Raw genomic sequence first — 25,010 nt, forward strand, 5'->3', positions numbered from 1 at the left:
TAAACGCGGTCCTATTACAGATATTTTGGGAAAACAAGATTCCATTGATCCCAGTGTCCGGGCTGTCTTAGGCTTGACAAACTCATTCACTTAAGAATTGGTGGATGTGAGAGGAGATATAAATGTTTAATTGCAGTCTGTCTTGGAGGCCTTGGTGCCGAGTGTTTCCTGAACCAATTGTAGAATGCAATATGGTATCGGCACTAATCAAATCCAAATAGATATTTTGTAACAACAGGGTAGGATCTCCACAAATCAAATCCAAATAGTCTGTTTGTAATTTCTACCTACGCTCTATCTACTCTGTCCTCCATTAACACCTTTAAACTTTTAAGATCCTAATTCAATGCTTTCTGTTTTTATTGCAGATTTTCATTGCGGCTTTCTCGATAACAAAAGGTGACGCCTTCCGCCTGGCGTACGGCTACGACAGTTATGGGAATACGTGCGACGAAGATAACACAGACAAGGCCATTCCCAATATTGAACATTCGGGACTTAACTTGAAGGGAAAATCGTAAGTAGAATGATTTGTGTAAATGCAGAAGTCTCTCGAGAAATTACACCGTAGGGTGTTAAGTTGTTTGAAACCTTTCAGAAAATCAAAACAAATTTGATGTCGTACAGGTGTCAGTCTCCAAATGGCTGTCCGTCACCTGCGATCTCACGCAAGCAACACCCTCATTTTTTCAGTCGCGTGAGAGAGAGATGCAGTGAAACACATCTGAATCAAAATCAGTTTTGACTAATTATACATTGCCAGTATTCTTGTGACACTAATCAAGTATGAAACAGGAACACTCACGGTTTGTGAAACTTTGATAATGATTACCATATTTTCTTCAGTACAGTGCGCACCCAAGTAAAATGTGCATCCCCTTCTAGGGGATTCAGTATTTTGGAAAGAAAGTTTTTTTTAGTATTATGCGCAGACAATTACACCGAACCCCTTCAACGAATTCAGGTAAACGAAACGGTGATAAGAAACTTAATCAGTACAAATTTCAAATTTGAGCTAAAAAATAACCAGACATGTTGATTTACCATTTAAATTGTATTTTCTGTTCTGCTAGGCATTGTTTTACATGTAGAGATTAAGATTACCTTGTGTATTTTCTCATAAACAAAGCCGGAAACCGCAATCAGCTGTACACACGTTTTTCTTGGAATCTACCAGCGATTCGTTTAAAACTTACCCAATGATACAACTTGAAAGGATTTTGATGCAATGATCGGAAATTATTTTATCTGAAACTATGTTATTATCAGGAATAATATATTCCAATATCGTGTTTTTTTAGTTGCAGCTTTTACTATATATATTTAAAATCATAAGTCATAAATGATTACTCATATATCAGAGTTGAGAAAATCAATGAAAGAAATGGAAAAACTACTGAAAGCTCCTCGCAGTGTGAGATTCTCTTTAAAGAGGACTATGGAATGAGATGTCAGTGTGAGGAGTTTGCTGAGTATGAGCAGGTGACCAGTGGAATATATGCAGTCTGGGCTCCTCTCCATATCAAAGACAGTCCACTGACCCAACTGACATTCATGTATTTGTTGTTAAGTATAATATCATCGGCTCAGGGACTGAAAACATCAAGGGATTGTAAAAATCAGTTCATTATTTCTGGTATTCTTTACTCATGAAACACACACACAAAAACTGTATACGTGCTGTTATATCGGGCCTTACTTACTCCTTTGAACCAAAGCAAAAATGTTGTCAAGGTATTTTAAGGTCATCCACATTATCTTGTGTTTTTCTCATGTTCTTGGGGGGGGCACGGGTGGCCCAGTCATCTAAAGCGCCGCGATTCGCTGTGCAGAGTTGTGTCCTTTGGACATGCCAGAAACCTATGATTGTGGGTTCGAATCCCGGTTCGCCCCGATTATGCTTCTAGGTTTGTCAGCACCATACCCGTGCTCGTGGGTTTCATCGAAGTAGTAAATGTCTGAGACCTGCATCCTTCGGGCTTTCCTCCCAGATTAAGCAGACACGCTGCGATATAACTGGAATACTGTTAAAAGCGGCGTTAAACCCAACTCACTCACTCACTATTAAATTAATTATTTCATGAAAATATGACATGACATATTGCAAATTGTCAATATTTATAACACTGGATTCTACACACAAAATGAACTTGTTTTACATTGAACAATGGCGTGCATTAATTCCTACTGGTAGGTAATTGGGAGTTGACTGTCATAGTCGTTATTTTGTTGTGGTTGATTATTTGCATGCATTGTCTAAACAGAAAGGTGTATGTTTGGAATTAGGTTCCTGACTATGTGGCCCTGACTTGTATGCACAGTACTAGAAATAAAGCAATAAAACCCTTTCCATTTCCAATAGAAATCTCTGCATAAAGCAGAGTCGATTGTACGATTCCAACTATATATCGTGAGCATGTGTTTATGAATCGCTATCAAATAGTAATGGTACCAGGTGTTTGCAAAAAGGTGAGCATATTCTGCACCACCGGTGGCACCCATCACAAACACATGCAAAGGCAAGTCAATTGTTCACCTGAAAAAACACGGAATCATATGGTACAAGTCAAGAAAGGAATTGCATCAGACATCATATTTCTCACTGATGCTTCAAATTTAGAAATGTCCTCCACATGTCTACCATAAAACTTTTTGAAAGCTCTACTGAGGCTATGAATGTTGTAACCTTGATCAAACAACTTCTGAGCAACAATCGTATGATACTCTTTGAAATCTTGGCAGAAAGAGCATGCTGGATTGTACCGCAAAAGTAGAGGGCATCTGTAGAAACAGAGCTTTTATATGCATGATCTGTACAGCTAATAGTGATTGATGTTCGAAACAGGAAAGATTTAAAGTTATGTAGTGCAGTTTTGTCTAGAGCTGAAGGTGAAATCTGTCTAGGTAGCACTGCGACATAGTGACATTTCTGCTTCTACGTAACTGTGTGTTAATGAGGTGATAAGTCAACTGATTCAGTTACCGGAGCAGCATTTGTCCAAAGTGGATCTGGTTTCAATCCACTATGTCTCCTGCACACTTAACACCAGTACAAGTGTCGGCAGGTCGTTTTTCTATAGGTCTTAACATCCTGTAACATCATCCAGGGCAGAGTAGGTCAACAGTGCCGATGTTGGTCTTCCTAAGCAAACAGAATTGAGATCCTGAGACAAAAATGGATGGTTAAGCCTACTTTGAACTTGAATAGGTGATGATGTTGTATCTCTGTTAGACTAGGTATTGATTGGAACAGTATCATGTTCAGTTTGTGGCTTTGTCCTCTTCTCATCCATACTGTGTCCTCTGTTGTGCTCTAGTCAAGTAGAGAAGATGTGATCCCAAGTCCTTACTTATCCGTCACGTGATTGTCTGGTCAAGTTGTATGGCAGGAGTTTGTTTGTTTGTTGTTTAACGCCTAACTCCACAATATTCCAGCTATATAACGGTGGTCTGTAATTAATTGAGTCTGGACCATTGATTAACATCATGAGTTTCGATCATTGCAAATGGGATACGATGACATGCATCATCCAAGTCAGCGAGCCTGACCAATCCTGTTACTCGCCTCTTACGACAAGCATAGTCGCCTTTTGGGGCAAGCATGGTTTGCTGAGACCTATTCTACCTGGATCTTGACCGGTACTGCTATGTGGCTGGAGGTTGCAAACAAACACATACCGTATTCGACGTAATAAGCGCCCAGGGCGCTCTAAAAATTAGAAATAGGGGGTTCTTATTAGAATATTATTTTAGTGAAAAAAAACAGAGTTAAATGATAAATTTTGTGGTTTATGCTAACAGCCTGAAATGTTTATGTACGACAGATATATTTTTCCAGAATTTAATTAAGTGTGCACAAACACACGCGTGCGTTTTATACACGAATATATAAGTCTTGTGTACATTGATCAATTGGAAGGGGTGCTAATTGAGATTGTTCACTGGCCAATATATTAGCAAATATCGCCGTGGGCGCTTATTACGTCGAATACGGTACATTTTTATGCAAATTGTGTGAATGGATGGTCATACTGTAGATTAGGTGTCATCACTGCTATTGTGCCCTACGCTAATGGAATCTTTCAGCAGATGGTCCAGACTGGTTATTCTCTAATGTTGACATTTTAAATTTACTTCCCTTTGTTTCCTCACAGTTTAGTGATATCATACATATACTACTCAAAAGAAGTTAAGGATCACCCGATTCTTTCATATTGCTAAAGGTAATCTCTCATTTCAGGGCAGATTAACAATTGTAATATGAAAGAATCGATGATCCTTAACTTCTTTTGAGTAGTATATGAAATGTTGTTGTTTCTTTGTTGTTAATGTTAAATGCCCCAATCAGACGGACACTCTAGTGATCGATAGTGTGAACAGCCATCCACTCAGTCAGGGTACGAGGACACACTGTCAGCCACGTCACTGTCACCGAGTCTGACAACCTGATCCATTTGGTTACCTCTCCCAACCAGCAGGGGGCACGGGTGGTCCAGTCGTCTAAGGCGCCGCGTTTCGCTGTGCAGAGTTGCATCCCTTGGGCACGCCAGAAACCTATGATTGTGGGTTCGAATCACGGTTCACCCCGATTATGTTCCCAGGTTTTGTCAGCACCATACCCGTGCTCGTGGGTTTCACCGAAGTGGTAAACGTCTGAGACCTGGATCACTTCCTCCCACATTAAGCTGACATGCCGCGATATAACTGGAATACTGTTAAAAGCGGTGTTAAACCCAACTCACTCACACTCACTCCAACCAGCATAGGTTGCTGGGGTTCTTTTCTAACCCAGAATCCCATGTGGCTATGAAATGTATCTCATCCATTACACAATTTTAAACAACATTGGCATTTAGGGATATTTTCATTATGAAAAAATTAGCACCCCGTCTTAATCATCCTCCCATTACAATACTTAATGATGCATGACTCTCACCACCCACCTTTGTCTCTGTCCATACGCAGCGAATATTTTTTATTTCAGTTTCAGAATTAAAAATGTATAATAAATGTGTCAAAATAACTAGAATGATTGATTGTATGATGGTACGAGTATTTGCAGTTGTGTCATTTAAATCATTGGGTATAATGGTATGTACTAAATACTTGGAATGAATCTGCACATATACTAAACGAGACGCCTAATCTCAGATAACTTCCCAATAACCATCCCCATTAATTACCCTCTGACACCCAGGCACTTATTGTACTGATAACAGTATATCGCCTTCCTACCAGTCCAATTCTGATAAGCATGTAATTGAAAACATATTTTTTCTCGGCCATATTGGAAACCTTTTCCATTACTTGCTTTGTAAATACGAACAATTTTGAAAAAGTTCAAAATGCTCTAATTTTCGAAAGTACTTCCAATGATTCGCAACACATCTGTACTTTTGAAACACTTAACTAACATATTATAGAACTTTCTGTAAACAGTTTGTCTGTCATGTTTAGTCATTTCCTTGTGAAGGTAAATGTTTGTGATTGTAGCTGTATAAAAGCAACTCTTTCATTACACGCATATGATGTGAAGTAATATATCTGTAGCTACTTATTATGCCCAAAGACATGAAACGAATGTGATGTCTTCTACAGATAAGCAACTAAATATATTTATCACTGTCTTAAAAACTGCTCTGTTTCAAGATCTACAATATCCATCTTCTATGAGTTATTCCAGCTTTGAAATTATTCTGTTATTATTATCTTACTCTTTGATAAATTGAATACGATTCAAAGAATATGTTTGATAACGCACACCGTGTTCTCATTGCTCATGGGTCTTGAGTCTTCCCAGCTGGTACAGCCATATGTTTTCATTTTGAAATTAACAAATAATACCCATATCTTTTCTTCCTAATTGTGTGTAATATATTTCAATTTGGGTTGATAGACTGAGTATGATAGAACAGTGTATTGACTGATAAGCAGTTTGTTCATTTTCACAATACATCAATATTTAATCAAAAGAATAATTGTAGTCACAACTGTCAATATTCTTTGTTTGAAATGTGCAAGCATCCATCACATTTCACCTTGTGCATTGAGACTGGAATTGATCAGGTAAACAGATGTTGGATATTAAAGCCTGGAATCTATACAAAATCAACCTGCTGTGCAAAATAGCCAAATCCCTGAAACTTGCTCACAACAGCAGGTAAAACAACAGTCAGCATTAACAACAGCGACAGAACAACGGCCATATCAAAGAAAGGATAATTACATGCAAAGAACCGCCATCTCGTATTAAATGTGTGATAGGTTATTGTGTTATTGGCTAATAAAAGCCACATGTCTCTCGACCGAGGGATCAAAGACTTTATGTTGATGGAAGTTCACCAGTATCATGTTCAAATCGTGGTCTTTAAGGACATGGCTTGATACATCTAACATGTAGTTGTGGTGTGAAAGCATCAACATGATAATGTTTCCCTAGGGTTTGCTGGTGTTATTGCTGCTCAAGGTCAAGCTTGACTTGGATTGTCTCTGCTTGAAATTCTAATAGATACACTTCAGCCATGTATGTTTTGTTTGTTTGTTTGCGGGAGGAAACGCTGCTCTCAGAAATATTCCAGCTAAATGACAGCTGTCTGTAAATTATCAGCTCTGAGCAGACAGTCCAGTGATTGACGTCATGAGCATTGTACTACACAATTGGGATGCAATGACATGCAACCAAGTCTGCAAGCCTGACCTCCCGATCCTATGAGTCGATTCAGTTTGTCGCCTCTTATGACAAGAATCAGTTGCTGGTAATACGGATCTTCACAGGGGTGTAGGGGTGGTCGGGTAGCCTGGGTTCGATTCCCGACAAGGGTACAATGGGTGAAGCCCATTTCTGGTGTCCCCGGCCGTGATATTGCTGGAATATTGCTAAAAGCGGCGTAAAACCATACTCACTGACTCACTGACTCACTGACTCACTGACTCACTCACTGTCACCACTCACTCACTCACTCACTCACTCACTGAAGTGCTGTTCATAGTGGTGTTCATAGTGGTGTTCAACGCAACTCACTCCTACCTTGACCGCCGTCATATAGCTTGAATATTGCTGAGTGCTGCGCTAAACAAGGTTTGCCTGGTATGGGCTCTACAACCTATAGCCATATAGTACATGTTCTCCTGTAGTTGGGGGCGGTTGGGTAGCCTAGTGGTTAAAGCAGTTGCTCGTCACTCCGAAGACCCAGGTTCGGTTCTACATGGGTACAATGTGTGAAGCCCATTCTGGTGTCCCAGCCATGATGTTGCTGGAATATTGCTAAAAGCGGCGTAAAACCATACTCACTCACTCACTCACTCACTCACTCTCCTGTAGTTGATGACAGGCCCAAACCACCATCCACTCACTCACCCACTAGCTTCATATCAACAACTAGCTTCATATCAACAACTGAATATGATTGTTGTATCATCGTTGGTTATAGGTGGTAGAGTAGCCAAGTGGTTGAAGCATTTGCTTGCCATACCCAGTACAGTTTCCCACTTGAGCACAATGTGTAAATCTCATTGTCAGTGTCTTAGCCGGCTATCGGAAAGGACAGCATATAGCCACACCTGAATAAATAATTCACAAGTGATTCCACTGCATTTGATTTATTGGCTGAACAAGCATTATTTATGTGTGTTTATGTTTCCATGAACCGAAAATGAATTACATTCATTTTTCACCTTTTTCATTTTTGAAAAGTGTACATAGTTAGATAAACATATGTCATTAAATGATTTACTTTCATTAAGAAAATATCCCTAAACTTGAAAAACTATTTCCATGTGCGTACTTATCATCTGCTTGCATTGGTTGTATGGCTCCATGTGCTGTCAAGGAAGCCCTATGGAAAATTAGCGATTCGGTCACTTTGATATATGAAGATATAGTGTCATGATCTTCACATCCAGTGTAGAATAGGTCTTCAGCAACCCATGCTTGCCGTAAAAGGTGACTATGCTTGTCGTAAAAGGCGACTAACGGGATCGGGTGGTCAGGCTTGCTGACATGGTTGATGCATGTCATTGATCCAAATTGCGGGGATCGATGCTCATGATGTCAATCACTGGATTGTCTGGTTCAGACTCGATTATTTACAGACTGCTGTCTCATAGCTGGAATATTGCTAAGTGCGGCGTTAAACAACAAACAAGCAAACAAGCGAACATGATCTTCACTGTTGCTGTTTTAGTGAGATATCTATAAAATTATGCAAACCAATAAGTAATGTGCACTGAAAGGCTATCATTAGGCCAGTCTCCGATTCAGGATAAGCATGTTTGTTTACAAACAAGAGATAAGTTGGATCATGAGATATGCAAATTAGCCTTTGGCAGTTGTTTTATGTTAAGCCATCATTGCACCGGCGTGTGAGGAAAACAGACAACCTACAAAGTTTTGATGTTAATTTGGACATTTTGCAGTGGATGACTTTTGTTCTTAAATTCCTCTTCAACATCCTTTCAAGTGTGTCGATAAGAATCATGAACTGTAGAGAATACTAATAGTGATGTGGGGGCGGAGGGGTAGACTGGTGGTTAAAGCATTCACTGGTCATGCTGAAGACCCGGGTTCGAATCTCAACATGCGTACAATGTGTGAAGCCCATTTCGCGGACGTGTCCACTGCTGTGGTATTTCTGGAATATTGCTAAAAGAAGCATAAAACCATGCTCACTCACTAATGAAGGGTATTCACGTTACAGGGCGGTCGGGTAGCCTAGTGGTTAAAGCTCGTCACGCCGAAGACCCGGGTTCAAATCCCGACATGGGTACAATGTGTGAAGCCCATTTCTGGTGTCCCCTGCCGTGATTTTGGTGGAATATTGCTAAAAGCAGCGTAAACCAAACTCACTCACTCACTATTCACATTACAGGTATGTGTTTTTCATGGATGTTGAACACCCAAAGGAATCAATGAGGATATGTGTCAACAAGTGTCCCCATGAAGACCTGGATGACCTGAGACAAGTGGCACATTTCTCCAAGACAACGGGGTCACATTTGTGCCGATACGATGTCACCAAGGACGATTATGAAAACCTTCAGGGGCCACAGGGCCTCCAGGGCCCCTGCCCCATGACCCCAGTTAAAAAGAGGTCAGTATTATTAAGCCTTGGTAGATGCTTCATTGATCTTCGTTTGAGGCATGTGGCATGCAGAGTTGATCTCCTAATGCATATGTTTGAATTGTTAATGTCAATTTATGTTTCTACAAACTATTTACACTCTTATTTTATTGTATATATCTTAGCAGGATATATCGCCATTTATTAATCGACTGTCCATAATATGCAGGGCGGTCGGGTAGCCTTGTGGTTAAAGCGTCTGCTCATCACTCCGAAGACCCGGGTTCGATTCCCGACATGGGTACAATATGTGAAGCCCATTTCTGGTGTCCCCCGCCGTGATATTGCTGGAATATTGCTAAAAGCGGTGTAAAACCATACTCACTCACTCACTCCATAATATGCTCAAATCTACCACATCATATAGAAGCACCTGAGGTCCAGTGCAGGATTTGAGCTGGCCAATATGGCTGTTATTGTATGTACTGAAACAAGCAGGGCATTTCTGTATGTATCAACTGGTTGTGTTCCAGTAGTAGAGTTGGGGAATAACCTTGGTTTACTGATTCTCTGTCATCTCACCTGTTTGAGGGTGCACGGGTGGCCCTGTCATCTAAGGCTGCACAATTCGCTGTACAGAGTTGCTTCCCTTTGACACACCACAAATCAATGATTGTGGGTTCGAATCAAGGGTCGCCCTGATTATGTTTCTTGGTTTATCAGCACCATACTGTGCTCGTGGGTTTCACAAAAGCAGTAAACATCTGAGACCTGCATCACTTCGGGCTTTCCTCCCACATCAGGCTGACACGCCGCGATATAACTGTAATACTGTTCAAATCAGTGTTAAACCCAAGTCACTCACTCACTCATACTTTTCAGTAATATTTATTTACATCCTTTGTGATTTGCAGTATATATTATTTGCAGACACGCTGACACAATGTGATATGACTTGAATACTGTTAAAAGGGGCGTTAAACCCAACTATCTCACTCAGTCACTCACCTATGTGTGTTCCAGTGTGCCTCTGCTGAATCGTTGTGTTCCGTCACCGCTGTCCACGCTGCCTCAGGAGGTGTTGGGCAATATCATCAACTTCCTGAACAGCAGCGACACCTTCCACAAGGTGCTCAGCGACCTCTACAACACCTGGAAGGAGATGATCGTGCTCTGCTTTGTCGCATTCTGTAAGTCACAGTTCAAGAATGTAGTCAATACAACTGATTCGAAGAAATAATTGTGATAGTCTGTAGGTAATAGTCACAGTTCAAGAATGTAGTCAAGACAACTGATTCGAAGAAATAATTGTGATATTCTGAAGGATAACGGTCACAGTCACAAGGCTGTGATTACTGTGATTGTGAACTCTGTGAATATGTTTTAAATTTACCTTGAACTGAGTTCACAATCACAGCAAATAGGCCATCTTGAGATCGTGAATATGTTTTAAATTTACCTTGAACAATCTCAAGACGGCCTATTTGGGGAACAAATCCAATTTCCAATACGATCAAAGTGCTATAAAAGTTATGACCCTTGTGCAATAACTTTCATAGTTCTAGGTGACACGGCGCCACAGTTCACTTTGCCAGAACTTATGATCATGGGCTTGAATCCTGTCTAGCCCTGTATGTTTCTAGGTGCATAACTTAAAGCTTTCCTCCAAAATCAAACAGAAATACCACTATAACTGGAATACTGTTCATAGAGGTGTTAGACTCAACTCACTCACTCACTCACTCATAGTTCTACCAGCATGTTATGGAATAACAACAATTATAACACTGAGATCCCAACCCTGCTCAATCCTAATGGGTGGGACCCGTGAAGATCCAGGGTAGAATAGGTCTTAACCTTTAGCCTGCTGAATTATTTTCACACTTCTTACCCCTGCCTGCTGGATTAATTTTAGCATAAGGCGCTCTAAAGAGCGTGGGTGATTTCAAACAGTCGGTGCCTCATTAAACAAGGGCCATTTGAAGAAATATTTTGCACATTTATTCCTGATAGAAAACTACACAATACTATATAAAAATATCCCGATGTTTTCAATCATACCAAGGTTAAGACCAAAGCGAACACAAAATTTGTAAATTTTCTTGAACTTACCTGAATTGCGTTATTGAAGGTGGTTTGCATTTCATGCTAGGAACCTTTTAATATCGTAACATTTGTGCAAATTGATTTCAATAATCATATCTCCGATATCTTAATTTTAATTGAGTAAAAATTCGGGTTTTATAATCGGCATATATCATCGCGATGGTAAATTATGAACCATTTCAGTGAATTTATTATCTAAACGTTAAACAGAAAAATAACTTAATTTTCGAGGTCATCATGTCGGTTGCAGAAATACGAATATTCGGGTTAATCTGACGTGTCATGTTATAAAATTTGCAGGAAACAATTAATGACTTATAAATATTCACTAATCCTAATTTCAAGCGTTTTGGTTGAATATTTACGATATACAAAAATAAACAACCCGTGTCATGATGCTAGCAGACGTCCTAAAATCAAACATGGCGCGCTTCGCCCGACCTCCGCATAACTTATTGCTATTTTAATATCAACAAAGTTTACATTGCCTTTATAAATATAACTTGGCGAAAGTTGACGATCTTCTCAATCGAAGAATGTTTTATTCGTCATATTCCAATAAATATGACGAGAGAAAAATGAAAATAAAGATCGTGAATTCTGACAGCACTATTTCAATAAGTGCAAAGGTCACCGGATGTGATGTCACAGACAGGGGTAGTCTGCTGATAAGCTTTCGAAACAAAACAATTACAGTAATTTTTGAAATATTTCGCCTATCACATACAGCAAAAGAGAAGTCGATACACAGTATCAGTTATCACCACTAACATGAAATAAAAATGTGACTTTGACGATATAATTCACGTATTAGTTAATCCGTTTGACCTTGCATGCTCCCGTGACCCGGAAACGGTAGACGATAAATCAACATGCAACATGCAAGTTTCTCGGTATCTTTTATTTGAACTTCTGTTGATATTTAAGAATCACCATTCAATGTTGTGAATATAAATGGTACATGATTCATATTTCTGCGATGTACACGCTGATAAGTTTCACTACAACAAGTGTATCCCACATAATACGTCTATGGATTTCGTCGATCAGCAAGATCACCCTCAACAACAGGTGCGCGAAAATGGGCAAAACGTGTTTCAAAATAACATCCCCGCGTTGCTGAATATGATAGGGTATATATAAGCAATTAAATGCTACGTACATATTTTCGGTGTTAGTTCCACATTACATTTAGGATAGTTTTCCTTTCGGGAATACATTCATAGATTCTAGCATGATTCTAGAACAGTTACACGAAGGATTTCTAAATTTATTCCAAAAATATGAAGACCACCATGATTGCGTATTGATGATAGATTTGTAATTGTGTAATTATTTACAGCTGTTTACAGGTTTTAAAATTTTAAGTTATATTAAATAGTTATTTTTCCCACAATGATGGTGTGTGGGGACAGTAAATATTAGTCTTTGCATCAGCACAGTGTAACTGATCAAACTTCAATTATTATCTTTAGTTTAAACACATATTCATCAATTATTATCTTGCACTCTGAAAATCAACTATGTGAATAAGTAACTCTCTGATGTCATCATTTTAATTTTAGTATTCCATGAATAATGAATAAATCCGATCCTTAACATATACATACTAAACTCATATGGACATTAATCTTGTGCATTATGTGGTTTGTTCCAAATGAAACAATTCTGAAATATAATTTAATAGGAATTAATTTAATTTAATTACATTAACAGTACTTGTAACAGTACATGACATTTTTGTTCGTTTAATCACAAGAACCATGGTGGCACATGAGCTGGTAAGTTTGCCATAAGTGTCTTAGAAAATGCTATCTCAGTCTTCTGGTTGGAATGAAAAGAAACATGCCTGTGTACATGTTTACCCTTGCCAGATGTATTTTTTCCAGTCAGCCAATCCATTACTTTTGTTCACCTTATGTGGTCTATTTTATACATACAGGTACTGCTTCCAACCTGTTTTTTCTTTGTATGCAATCACAGTATCACAACTTCCTCAGCTGTTGTGTATAAAAGTTCCCCTGTCATCATGAAAAAAGAATTATAAAGGAAAGTCATATTTTCATTCAAAAACATATGTCTTTCCTTGAATACTCTTCGTCTAAGTGCCAGAAATGTCAGTGTCATAAAAAAATTAAAAAAAGATTTTCATAAGGACTTTTCTTAGATAGACCTAGATCTAAGTCAAACCATGTGACTAGTTAGGTAGAATTATACTTATAAGCCCTCATTTCTGAGGTGTCCATATTTTTCACATTTTTAGGACTAAACGTGATCCATGTAGATCTGCCTGTTTTGTTATGTAAAACAAATTCTTGTCTTAAAAAATGAGAAAAGGAATCATTCAGACGAAATATTTTATCCCATTGATTCACGAAAATCAGTTGAAATGTACAGTGGTGACTTTTGTACCCAAAATTTCTAGTAATTTGTTACCCAAATGGGTATGTGATTTTGTAGATCTACCTAGAATTATTTCAAAGATATACATTAATTTGGTGTCTTAAACTTAACATAATATCACTTTCTTATCAAAACAATTCATTCTAACTTAGGTTTAACCAACTTAACTGGCCTCTCCTTCAGTGACAAGACGTCAATTTTCTCTCAACACTAAACAATCAATTTTAAGGATCACAGTCATAATCATATTTGGAACTTGATGAAATATTTTATCATGTGTTCTGTTCATCTACATGAAAACATAAATATAATTATAGATCTATTGTCTTATTTTCTTAGGTACAAATTCACAAAGTATTTTGGGTACAATTTAATTTGTTTGGGGTAAAAAAATCACATATATAGGAGCCTAGAATCTATATATATTTGCACTAGCCTACCTCGTTGTGTACCAAAATTTTATCGGTTCAGAGGACGGGAGGTTCTCAGAAAGTTTTCAACAACATCTTTAATATTTAAATTGTTCTTTTTTTAATGTTAGACCAATAACAATATTATGTTATTATTATGGCATATCAATTCGTTGTATCACTCTCCGTTGCGTTCGTTTTTAGAAAATATTTTTAAAATTAAAATCATCGAGCGTGAAATCCATCACGGTTTCGGATTTTGACTTACATTTGATGGCGGTAATCACGAAGAAATATGAAACAAATAGGAGTGATGACTGCTCTCCAGATCAATAAATAGTAAATAGTTGACGAAAAATTGTAAATTATGTATTTTCTTTTGAATTTGAATCTATTTCGGAATTTCTTTATGATAGCTTACCAACTTTTGCATATTTTGCTTCCATGTGTCATGCGGTACGTGCTTCCGGTTTCAGAAATGATAGCAAAAATTGCAAGTATTTTGATTATTTCTCGTAAAATGCATTATTTTGCTATTGAATGGTTTACCTAGAATGTATATCAGTTCAGATTTTGCGTATCATCCAATATTTGTCATTTTTCGCAGTGTTTGTTTACTTTGTTCAACTCAACAAATCGCGAGTTAGGCCACGCCCAAACGTATCTCTAACGTTTGTCGGGTTGTCAATGTGTCGGAAAGTTTATCAAACGAAATCATTTGCAAACTCTTTAAAAATGAAATTCTTTTTACAAAGATTTATACATACGTGTCAATAATTCTAGAAAATTAAGTTAGATGTAACAAAATGATTGTAATAGTCTAACGGGATAACTATGCATGTGGAGTTGTTTGTTTACCGCCGTTGCCATGATCGTACAAGTTCCATCCAATCGATGATGTTACGATTCAGATTGTTTTTGTTTACAATTAGTTACACCGAAAGTTGCTATTTTTTAGAAATAAAGGAACATGAGTGTTTTCCTTTCGTCAGCAAACAAAAAAATATGATCGAATAGGAAAAATGATGAAATTATAAAGAAAATATCGGACTGCATGCCGCTCAACGTGAAGTGCCAAAAGTCAACAATGGCCGTTTCTGGTAGTTGTGTGCCGAGAAGTTTGGCCGAAACATTTTTAACTCGCGATAATTTCTTTTTGAGGTAAATAAATGACTGAACGTTTTGATATTGAGCAAGCTGAGCATTTATGCATGTCATACGTAATTTAAATGTTACGCAAAGCCTTCTTGGTAAATAGATATGGCGAGTTTTATTTTGGGGTGTTGTTATGCTATTCGCCTGTCGAATGGGTTCGACATCAGATGCACGGGGATGGACACCTCTGTCGAATGGGTTCGACGTTAGCGTGCAGAGCTTTAAGCAACCCATGCTTGTTGAAAAGGTGACTATGCTTGTCGTAACGTGATCGGGTGGTCAGTCTCGCTGACTTGGTTGATGCATGTCACTGTATCCAAATTGTGTGGATGGATGCTCATGATGTCAATCACTGGTTTGTCTGGTTCAGACTCAATTATTTACAGATCGCCATCATATAGCTGGAATATTGCTGAGTGTGGCGTTAAGCATCAAACAAACAGACAAACATCTTAATAGGTGGCCAGTGGCCAAGGGTATACTCTGTCGCTGCTCATTGAACCAGGGTCTGTAGGTTGTGGGTTTGAATCTCAGATTAGACTTTTGGTCGTTGGTTTTGATGCACCGTAGGGCCAAAGTAGTAAATGTTTATGGTTTGTCATTTTGAGGTTTCTTCCGACACAATGATCTAAATACCTTTAAATATAAAACGTCAAGGCAAGAGAATAACCAGTCTCAAGCCAAAACAGATTCAATTTGGCTGTTCACTGTCCTAAGCTATGTAAAAAGTCACTCACTCACACAATCTGAAAATAAAACAATAAAACAAATTTCTATTAAAAAAACTTATTGGGTATCAAATTAGATTAGATTCAGCATACAAAAGATTCTGGAATAATCTTAAACGTTTATAGTCGACTTGTGTAATATGACTGAAATATTGCTTTTGAAAAAGGCTTCAAACATAGAGCCTCACTGATAAAAAGTTGACATCACAGCGCATTAATAACGGAAACTGTAACTGGCACAGTACACACAAACTATGGACTTATCTAAAGGTCACTGTATTAATCAAGTGGACGTATGACAAAATATTTGCATATTTGCCAAATTCTGCCAACATAAGTTTTTACACTGCTTCATGGATATTGCTTGTAGGAAGTCTTCAGTTAACAAAAAATAAAATTACCATATTGTTTTGTGACATTAAGATATTGGATGTACTTTTATTCAGATTAAGTTGCTAAACACAGCTGTAGAGTATATATATATAGATACATATCGCAACAACAGCCATACAGAAAACACTTTAGGTTTGAACTGCACAGATAAAATGGAGAGAAATAAATAAATTTTCTTTTGGCAAAAATTCAATTTTTTTCAATCAGAAAGATTGCAGTGTATGTAGTCAGATCACATTTCAAACAATCTGAAATCTAATTCCTGCAGCAAGTTATATTCTTCAAGTTCTTCAGGTGGATGATATATGTTTCAGATAATTTGACATTACCTTTTAATAGTATGATATTACAAATACATAATGTAAGTTTGGTGTCCAATTACAAAGTGAAATTGACAAAAACAAGTTTCTGTTGTAATATGACTTGGGAAAGTATTCAAGCACTTGGGAGCAGTATGACAAAGAATGTTGGTCCTTAAGTTTGAACTTTCAAACATCATAAATGTGTTGTGTGAATAATAACATTGGAGGTTCTTTTAAATATCATGAGAAGTTATTTGAATTTTGTTTAAAAAAAATGTCTCGAAAAACTAGAAATATTTTATTCTTATTACATTATACCTCTACTTAACTATAATGTTTGATTAATTTTAATTTGTTTTTATAAAATATTTTATTTTTTAAATGTGTTATAATTTTGAATTCCTGTTTTACATCTGTAGATTTTATGTATACAGACATGTTTTGCATAAGAGCTTTCAAAATTATGTTTTGGAAAGTAAATGTTTTTCATCTTATATTTTCTAAAACTAGTGTGGAGGAAAACAGTATGGTTTCAATTGAAAGGCTAAAATTTCCAGTTCTTCACATAATTACCGCCTCCATGGTCTATTGTTAGAGCATCCTCCTGGGGAAACGGAAGGTCTGGGGTTCCATCCCTGGCTGTGTCATACCAAAAGACATTAAAAGATGGCACTTCTTGTGCCTCTCTGGCGCTCGGCATTAAGGGGCTAAAACAAGGACTGGTCGGCTTGGAGTCTGTAAACGGAGTCTGAGTGGGGTATTCATGTTAAACTGTGGCATGGTATCTCAGTGTGCTAGCACTATACATCGGCACGAGTCTGGACTAGCACAAGCAGCCACACTCACATACACAAACATGTACATGCACGTCGCTATATAAGTGCAATGCACTTGGACGCGACATTAAACCCCATTGCACCTCGCCTCACCTTCACATACCCCGGTACTTAAGAAAATGAGTTATTCCCAAGGCATGATTTGTTTTATTTTGTGAAGAAAAAGAAAAAAAACCCAACTTAGGTCCTAATTAGTTGCCCTGGGTAATTATAGGCTTTAGAATGATTAAAACTAGTGGTTGCACCATGGTCTGGGTGACGGTGGAGGGAGATGGGGAGGAGGGAGAGGCGAGAGGCAGAACGCTGCTGCTGTAATGGATCCGACTCTGGGGAGGATGTATTTGGTTTGTGTTGCGTGATGCTGACTCGTAGATGATACTATGTCAAGCTTTAAAAACAGATAAAACGATCCAGCCAAATGTGTGGATTAACGCTAGATTTCAAATAAATCGATTATTTCACTTTGAAAGATAATCATGCAATTCTGTTATGTAGTTTATTTTTATTGCTTCCCGACTTCTGTAAAAATGTGTTAAATTTTCAGACATTAGGCTCATTGTCAGTATTGTGTCTACATTAAGATACATTAATACCTTACTTCCAGTGGATGTTTATGGCTTGGGGTGGGGTAGATGAGGTGTTAGATGAGAAGTTTCATGAGGAATTCGATACTAACCATTAAGACATTTCATGATACACTTCAATGATATTCAGCAAAACTGTTTACATAGCTTTCACAGTTAACGTGATTGTGTGCCTATTTCATAATCTAACTAAAAAGTAATCGTAATTAAAGTGACAAAAACATTTCCATGATGAGCATGGCTTTACAAATCTGTATCAAATAGTGATGATACCTGGCAAGGTATTCATGAAAAGGGGAGCTCATTGTTCATGAGTTTCCATTCTCTCTGGGGGCGGTCGGGTAGCCTGGTAGTTAAAGGTTCGCTCGTCACGCTGAAGACACGTTGTTCCCGACATGGGTACAATGTGTGAAGCCCATTTCTGGTGTCCCCCCGCTGTGATATTGCTGGAATATTGCTAAAAGCGGCGTAAAACCATACTCACTCACTCACTCCATTCTCTCTGTCTCCATGTTTTATGATGTCTATTTTAATGAATAAATGAACAAAATTATAAATTCATTTCAACAAGGCATCAATATTAGTTTGTGCCCTTTTTTAAAAAGAATTGTTATTTCACATACTTTGGTGTCATTATTGTTAAAAACACACTCAATAAAAAAACTTTAACACAATAAAAAAACCTTTAACATTTTCAATCATGTAGAAATTAAATCAGTTGAGAATTAGTTGTGTGTGCTGATTTAACCTTATGGAGATTTATGTTGTGTTATATCTTTATAACCACTTTACTGTAGACTTACAAGAGTCCTTCCACTCCTGGCCAAGACGGGGCTCTGGCCTTGTCACCTAGACTAGGATTGTTTTAACGCCTGTGCTGTAACTTAATAGTCCCAGCTCTGATGAATGGACTCCTTACTGCCTAGTTTATAGGCTGACCAGCCAGAGGTGAAAGTCTTGTACCAGGCAATAACTGAAGACTAAACTGTCTCAAAAATGATTTGGCTGCTCATTCTGTTTACATCGCTTCGAAAAATAAAATGCCAAGAAAAAACTACAAAATAGCAAAATGAACGAGAGATTGTAAGATCAATTTTTCAAAGTCATAGCTTAATTTCTGGCAATTGAAAATGTTGATAAATAGAATTAACTTGTCACTTCAATAGTCAAAAGGTTTTTACTGTACAGGAAGTGTACATCCTCGGTTTAAAATAAAGGTAGTTTTTTATTTTTCCATTAAACCAACTGACACCCATAATGTCAAGTGGAATAAAATATAATTTCTGAAGATACACAAATTTAACTTTATGTTTGTATTCACTAGTTTGAGTAGATGAATGTTGTTTTTCGCAATATTCCAGTTATTTCACAGGATCAATCTGTTCTGAGCCAGGCAACCAGTGATTGATAGCTGAGCACCAATTCAAACGTTGACACAATGACACAAAGTCAACCCGATCACCTCTTGTAACCACCTGGGTGCTGTTGTACAAAACTACCTTAGCGCTGTGACTGTCATTAGTCTATGCTTAGGCATGGGAGTTACGACCACCTTAGCGCTAAGATTGCTTTGTACAACAGCACACTGATGCTCTTAAAACAAAATGTACATCCTAGGGATGATATTCATGTGCATGGTTGAAATTAACATGTATTATTATTATTATTATTATTATTATTATTATTATTATTTTTATTATTATTATTATTATTATTATTCCAGTTTGGGCCTTAAAGAGGCACCAGTGTTTCTATTCATATATGTGAATGGTAATCTGTTCCATTGCTGGGGACATGGGTGCCGTTGTACAAAACAACTTTAGCTCTACGACTGTCATAAGTCTGTGTTTAGGTATGGGAGTTACGAAACCTTGGTGCTAAGATGGCTTTGTACAGCGGCACCATGGACTGCCATATAATGTATAGCACCATTTGCTGTGAAGATTTACATCACTGTCGTAAGAGGTGGCTAACGGAATTGGGTGGTCAGGCTCGCTGACTTGGTTGATGCATGTCATCGAATCCCAATTGCGTGGATGGATGCTCATGATGTCAGTCACTGGATTGTCTGGTCCAGACTCGATATACAGACCGCCGTCATATAGCTGAGTGCGGCATTAAACAACAAACAAACAAAACTTGACTGAAATACTGTTCAAAGCGGCGTTAGACTCACTCATTCATGATTCTATTGTGTTTTGATCAGTGTCACTTTATATATGTATGTCTTTCACTGTCAGCATGTGTTTTCATTGGCGCCAGTACCATTATGTTCTTGGAGGAACCACTCTGCCTTTTCCCAGACATGCTTCTTGACAAGCAGAAATTTCTGTAGTCCTTGAATGCCGGCCATTTGTTTGGATTTAGCCCTTATCACTACTAAACCAAGAATTGATCTTTATAAATGAAGAAATCATGAAAATAATGATGATAATTACAATGACATATGACCTGTCACTTGTCTCGGCCCTATAAACAATACCTCCACGACCGTCTAATCTCTATCATTATGCTGTGGACAATTTGGTGCAATTTTCACAGATCACCATGCGTTGGCGTGAATCTAAATCAACCACCATGACAAAGTTTAAAATCCTCTGGCGCTGGTGAAAACAAGACGGTTTTGTAAATTGCTATGCGACCTTGCAATTTGTGTCTGGGGACGGAAGTCTCTGCAGCTATTTACTACGATATTGAGAGTGCATTTTGTTGCTTTCCCGCAGTTTTTGCCTTGATAATGGCGTTGCTGATCCGATTCTTTGCGTCAGTAATTGTTTGGCTGATCTTGGGGGTCGTCATCATTGCAAGCTTAGGTAAGTGGGCTCCGAGCGATAATTCACCTGCGTTTGACTTGTCACATATTGTTGTGTTTAATTGGCAATCACATCCTGGTGTTATCCCCCCATATTTCAGCTCCATCGTGTTGATTGGTGTAGATTTCATTATGACCCTTCCCAGTATTGACAGCCTGATACATGACTCGGAGCTAGACCGGCCAATGCTATTTCCCGATGTCGTTAGATTGTTTAATGATCGCACTGGATCAGTTTTGTTGACTCTGTTAAACACGGAACGAATTATGCAGTGAAAGCAGGCATGGGTCTTGCAACTTTGTCATACGACCACGTTATTGTTTCTCCGTGATGGCCAAAGTCGCATGTATGGTCCTTAGATTTTTGGTAAATTACGGATGCCCATTACATTAAACTGTATCATTTTCCTAATGTCTAACCCGGTAATGGAAGCCGACATGCAATGGCTTTTACTTTTATGATCTATTGTCCTGTAACACGACCTTAATTCATACGAGGATTATTTGAATAATCGCTAACATTGTCTGGGTTTTTTGATACAGCACATTTTGACTTCCTATGAAAGTACAATCTGATAGCAAGCGTTGTTTTTATTGCATTTGGAAGTAGTTTTATGGGAAACAATTTCCATGAAATGAAGATAGCATGGCAGCCATGATTTAACTTCTACGAAAACTGTCCTCCCTCACATTTTTAGAAACAAATGTAGAATTACTGCCTCTGAGATGGATTCTTGTGAAATGTTAACTTTCTCTCCGATTGTTCCATCTCATTACCCTTTCCGGGGGGGAGACAACCAAGAGTGAGGTACTTGCTGATGGGTCAACATGTGGTCAAGACTGACCATTAGCCTCCTGTTTCCCTTCCATCTCAACAAGCAAGATTAGATCCAAGATTTTTCAGAGGATGGAATTTGGGATTTCCTCGGTCCACATAACACATCCCCCTTCCCCCATACCTCCCCCACGTTTCTCCTACAGGTGCCTACAGTATCCTACACCTGTGTATATCTCCTAGGGTGGGGCAGCCCCATCAGGAATGCTCGTCGACCTCTTGGACAATTCCAGGTATTCTGGAATTGGCCTGGTGTGTTATCACAGGTGCTGTTACAAGTCGGGAGAAGTTACAGAGAAATATGTTCAGGGCTAGGTGTTAGGTCTCTCAGGACCACACTGAAGATATACTTGCATTATATCAAATTTGTGCTATCTGCCTGCGTATTATATCAGATAAGATTGAGGATTAATTTGCTTGCCGGATTGTTTGGATGATATTGTTTTGAGATTTATGGGTCTGTATTAATTTGATTACTGAAAACATTGTCATGGTAAGCTTTAGGCTTGGCTAATAGAGGATATTGTATGGCTATCATTCATATGGAATTATAGTTTCTTTACTTCATTTCTCATTAGAGTCAATATCTGGACATTTTTTAATCAGAATTACTGATTAGGATAAATATTTACTATTTTTTAAATTACATTTTCAAATTAGAATTTTTATTTTATGTAAAATGGAAAATTAATTAGAAAAATATTTCACTTAAATCTTCTAAGAAAATTTGATTGACATTTAAGTGTTAATAAGAAAACATGCATTAGCCAATACAAGTTCAACATTTGAAGATGTTGCTAAGAAACTATCAGATGTTACCTATGTGTACAGCAATCTTGTTGACATTTGCAATGAATATCATCAGGTGAACAGGAAGCTTTGGAATACAATGTCTCGTTATTCTGTCCGCTGTTTCCTCAAGGGATCAAATATTACAGGAAGGAGATATTAAGTTTCCCCATAAAAATGTATTGCAAATAATTAACGAGCATGTTCAAAATTTAATATGACCAGAAGGATGCTTGGGGATTTCGGTCTGTCTGAAGTGAGTATTGTTCACTCAGATCAAAGGAAATAAAAACTATTGCAAGATTTTCTGCGAAATTATAAAAACATATTTCTGTCCAAAATGATTGTATTCAGGAAATGTTGTTGCTTGCATGTTTTCAATGTATTGATACATTAAATGGACCTATTTTGTGGGACTGGATTCAAAATAATAGATTTAAACCTTTTGAAAAATTAAATGTACCAAAAAAAATAACCTAGTTTCTTCATTTGCAAATTTTCGAAATACAGAGAAAGAAAAGTTTGTGTTGTCATGGAAATGTTTGTATAACATGCTTTATAATGGTACGACAATGTATCACAGTGATTGAGATTGATGTTATTTAAAATGTTTGTTCAAAGCAGCATTAAACCCAAATTATTTGCTCACATGAACTTTTTGTAGATTATAGTGGCTGTAGTGTGGTCACAACTCTCTTTACGCTCCATGATTTACATCTTTTGCCATGTTGATGATGCTGGGAAATTAAAACACTTTATATCTTAAAAACTATTGTTCCAGATGAGATGATCATTTATATCAATGTTTGAAACTCCAACATTGGTCTTTAAATATTAAAGAAAATAACGTTGATGCAACAGTCCTCACATCAAACACCATGCCCTGTCAGCTGATGATACGTTGTAAAACATTTATAATGGACCCAATTTCCTGAAGTAGTAGACTATTGTAAGCCTATGTTAAAGTATGGGAGTTACGATCATCTTAGCGCTAAGACTATTGTAAGCCTATGTTAAAGTATGGGAGTTAAGATCATCTTAGCTCTAAGATCGCTTTGTGCAAGTGGGCCCAGGAGAGCTACAGTATCTTGGTGCTATGTTTTAAATGCTGTGTACTATTTCAGCGGGTACTGCTTTTCTCTGGTGGACATATGCAAGTGTCAAAAACAAACTGGACAATGACTTCAAGCTGAAGATTCCCCTGCTGGACGTTGAGATCAGTAGTGAAAACACCTTCCTTACGTTTTCCATCATTGCATCAGTTTTGACAGTAAGTACAAGTTTCACACTTTAGGCCGTCAGTATTGATATCTGGCCCGTGTCAGCTGTCCTCAATGCTTCCTGTGTGTTGTGTTGTATCTTAGGCCAGAACATTTTTCACACTTTAGGCCGTCAATATTGATATCTAGCATGTGTCCCCAATGCTTCCTGTGTGTTGTGTTGTATCTTAGGCCAGAACATTTTTCACACTTTAGGCCGTCAATATTGATGTCTAGCATGTGTCCCCAATGTTTCCTGTGTGTTGTGTTGTATCTTAGGCCAGAGCAAGTTTCACACTTTAGGCCGTCAGTATTGATATCTGGCCCGTGTCAGCTGTCCTCAATGCTTCCTGTGTGTTGTGTTGTATCTTAGGCCAGAACATTTTTCACACTTTAGGCCGTCAATATTGATATCTAGCATGTGTCCCCAATGTTTCCTGTGTGTTGTGTTGTATCTTAGGCCAGAGGAAGTTTCACACTTTAGGCTATCAGTATTGATATCTGGCACTTGGACCCATCCTCCATGCTTCCTGTGTGTTGTGTTGTATCTTAGGCCAGAGCAAGTTTCACACTTTAGGCCGTCAATATTGATATCTAGCACTCGGACCTGTCCTCAATGTTTCACACGCTAGGCTGTAACTATTAATATCTAGCACACCTCAGGCCATACTCTTTCTGTCTTGAATTTCACAGATTGATCAATAATAATAGTAAATAATAATAAATAAAAGTGGCAAAACCCTTTCCATATTCATAAGGAATCGCTGCCAAAAGCAGAGTTGATTGCACGATTCCGACTTTTTTCATGAGCATGTGTTTATAAATCACTATCAAATAGAAATAATACCAGGTGTTCGCGAAAAGGTAAGTGTCACCTGTCCCACCAGTGACACCTGTCACAAACACATGCAAAGGCAAGGCATATTCATATGGAAAGAACATATTGTACAAGTCAAAATAAGGAATTGCATCAGACATCATTTTTGTCACTAATGCGTCCAATTTGGAAATGTCCTCCACATGTCTTCCATAAAACGTCTTGGAAGCTATAAACCAAGAAGCATGAATGGGTAGTTAATTATTCACCTGTGGAGATCTGGGTTAGAATTAGTCTTCAGCAATCCATGCTTGTCGTAAGAGGCGACTAACTGGGTCGGGTGGTCAGGCTCACTGATTTGATTGATGCTTGTCATCGTATCCCAATTGTGTGGATCGATGCTCATGATGTCAATCACTGGATTGTCTGGTCCAGACTCCATTATTTACAGACCCCCTTCATATAGGTGGAATATTACTGAGTGTGGCATTAAACAAAAAATAAAAGTTAGTTATTCTGGAA

General features: G+C 37.9%; 1 protein-coding gene across 8 annotated transcripts in view; it reads left to right on the forward strand.

Annotated features, from left to right (window-relative positions):
- LOC124141355 (choline transporter-like protein 1) overlaps window positions 1-25,010 on the forward strand; it is a 269,963-nt gene that overhangs the window by 225,911 nt on the left and 19,042 nt on the right. For all 8 annotated transcript variants that reach the window (XM_046509349.2, XM_046509357.2, XM_048400218.1 and 5 more), the window contains 5 exons: window positions 369-517; window positions 8,868-9,089; window positions 10,083-10,249; window positions 20,700-20,789; window positions 23,537-23,682. In XM_046509349.2, coding sequence (XP_046365305.1) covers window positions 369-517; window positions 8,868-9,089; window positions 10,083-10,249; window positions 20,700-20,789; window positions 23,537-23,682 — 774 coding nt within the window. The remainder of the gene's footprint in view (window positions 1-368; window positions 518-8,867; window positions 9,090-10,082; window positions 10,250-20,699; window positions 20,790-23,536; window positions 23,683-25,010) is intronic.

This window comes from Haliotis rufescens, unplaced genomic scaffold (assembly GCF_023055435.1).
Source record: "Haliotis rufescens isolate VD_foot unplaced genomic scaffold, xgHalRufe1.0.p SCAF_2, whole genome shotgun sequence".
Lineage (NCBI taxonomy): Eukaryota > Metazoa > Mollusca > Gastropoda > Lepetellida > Haliotidae > Haliotis > Haliotis rufescens.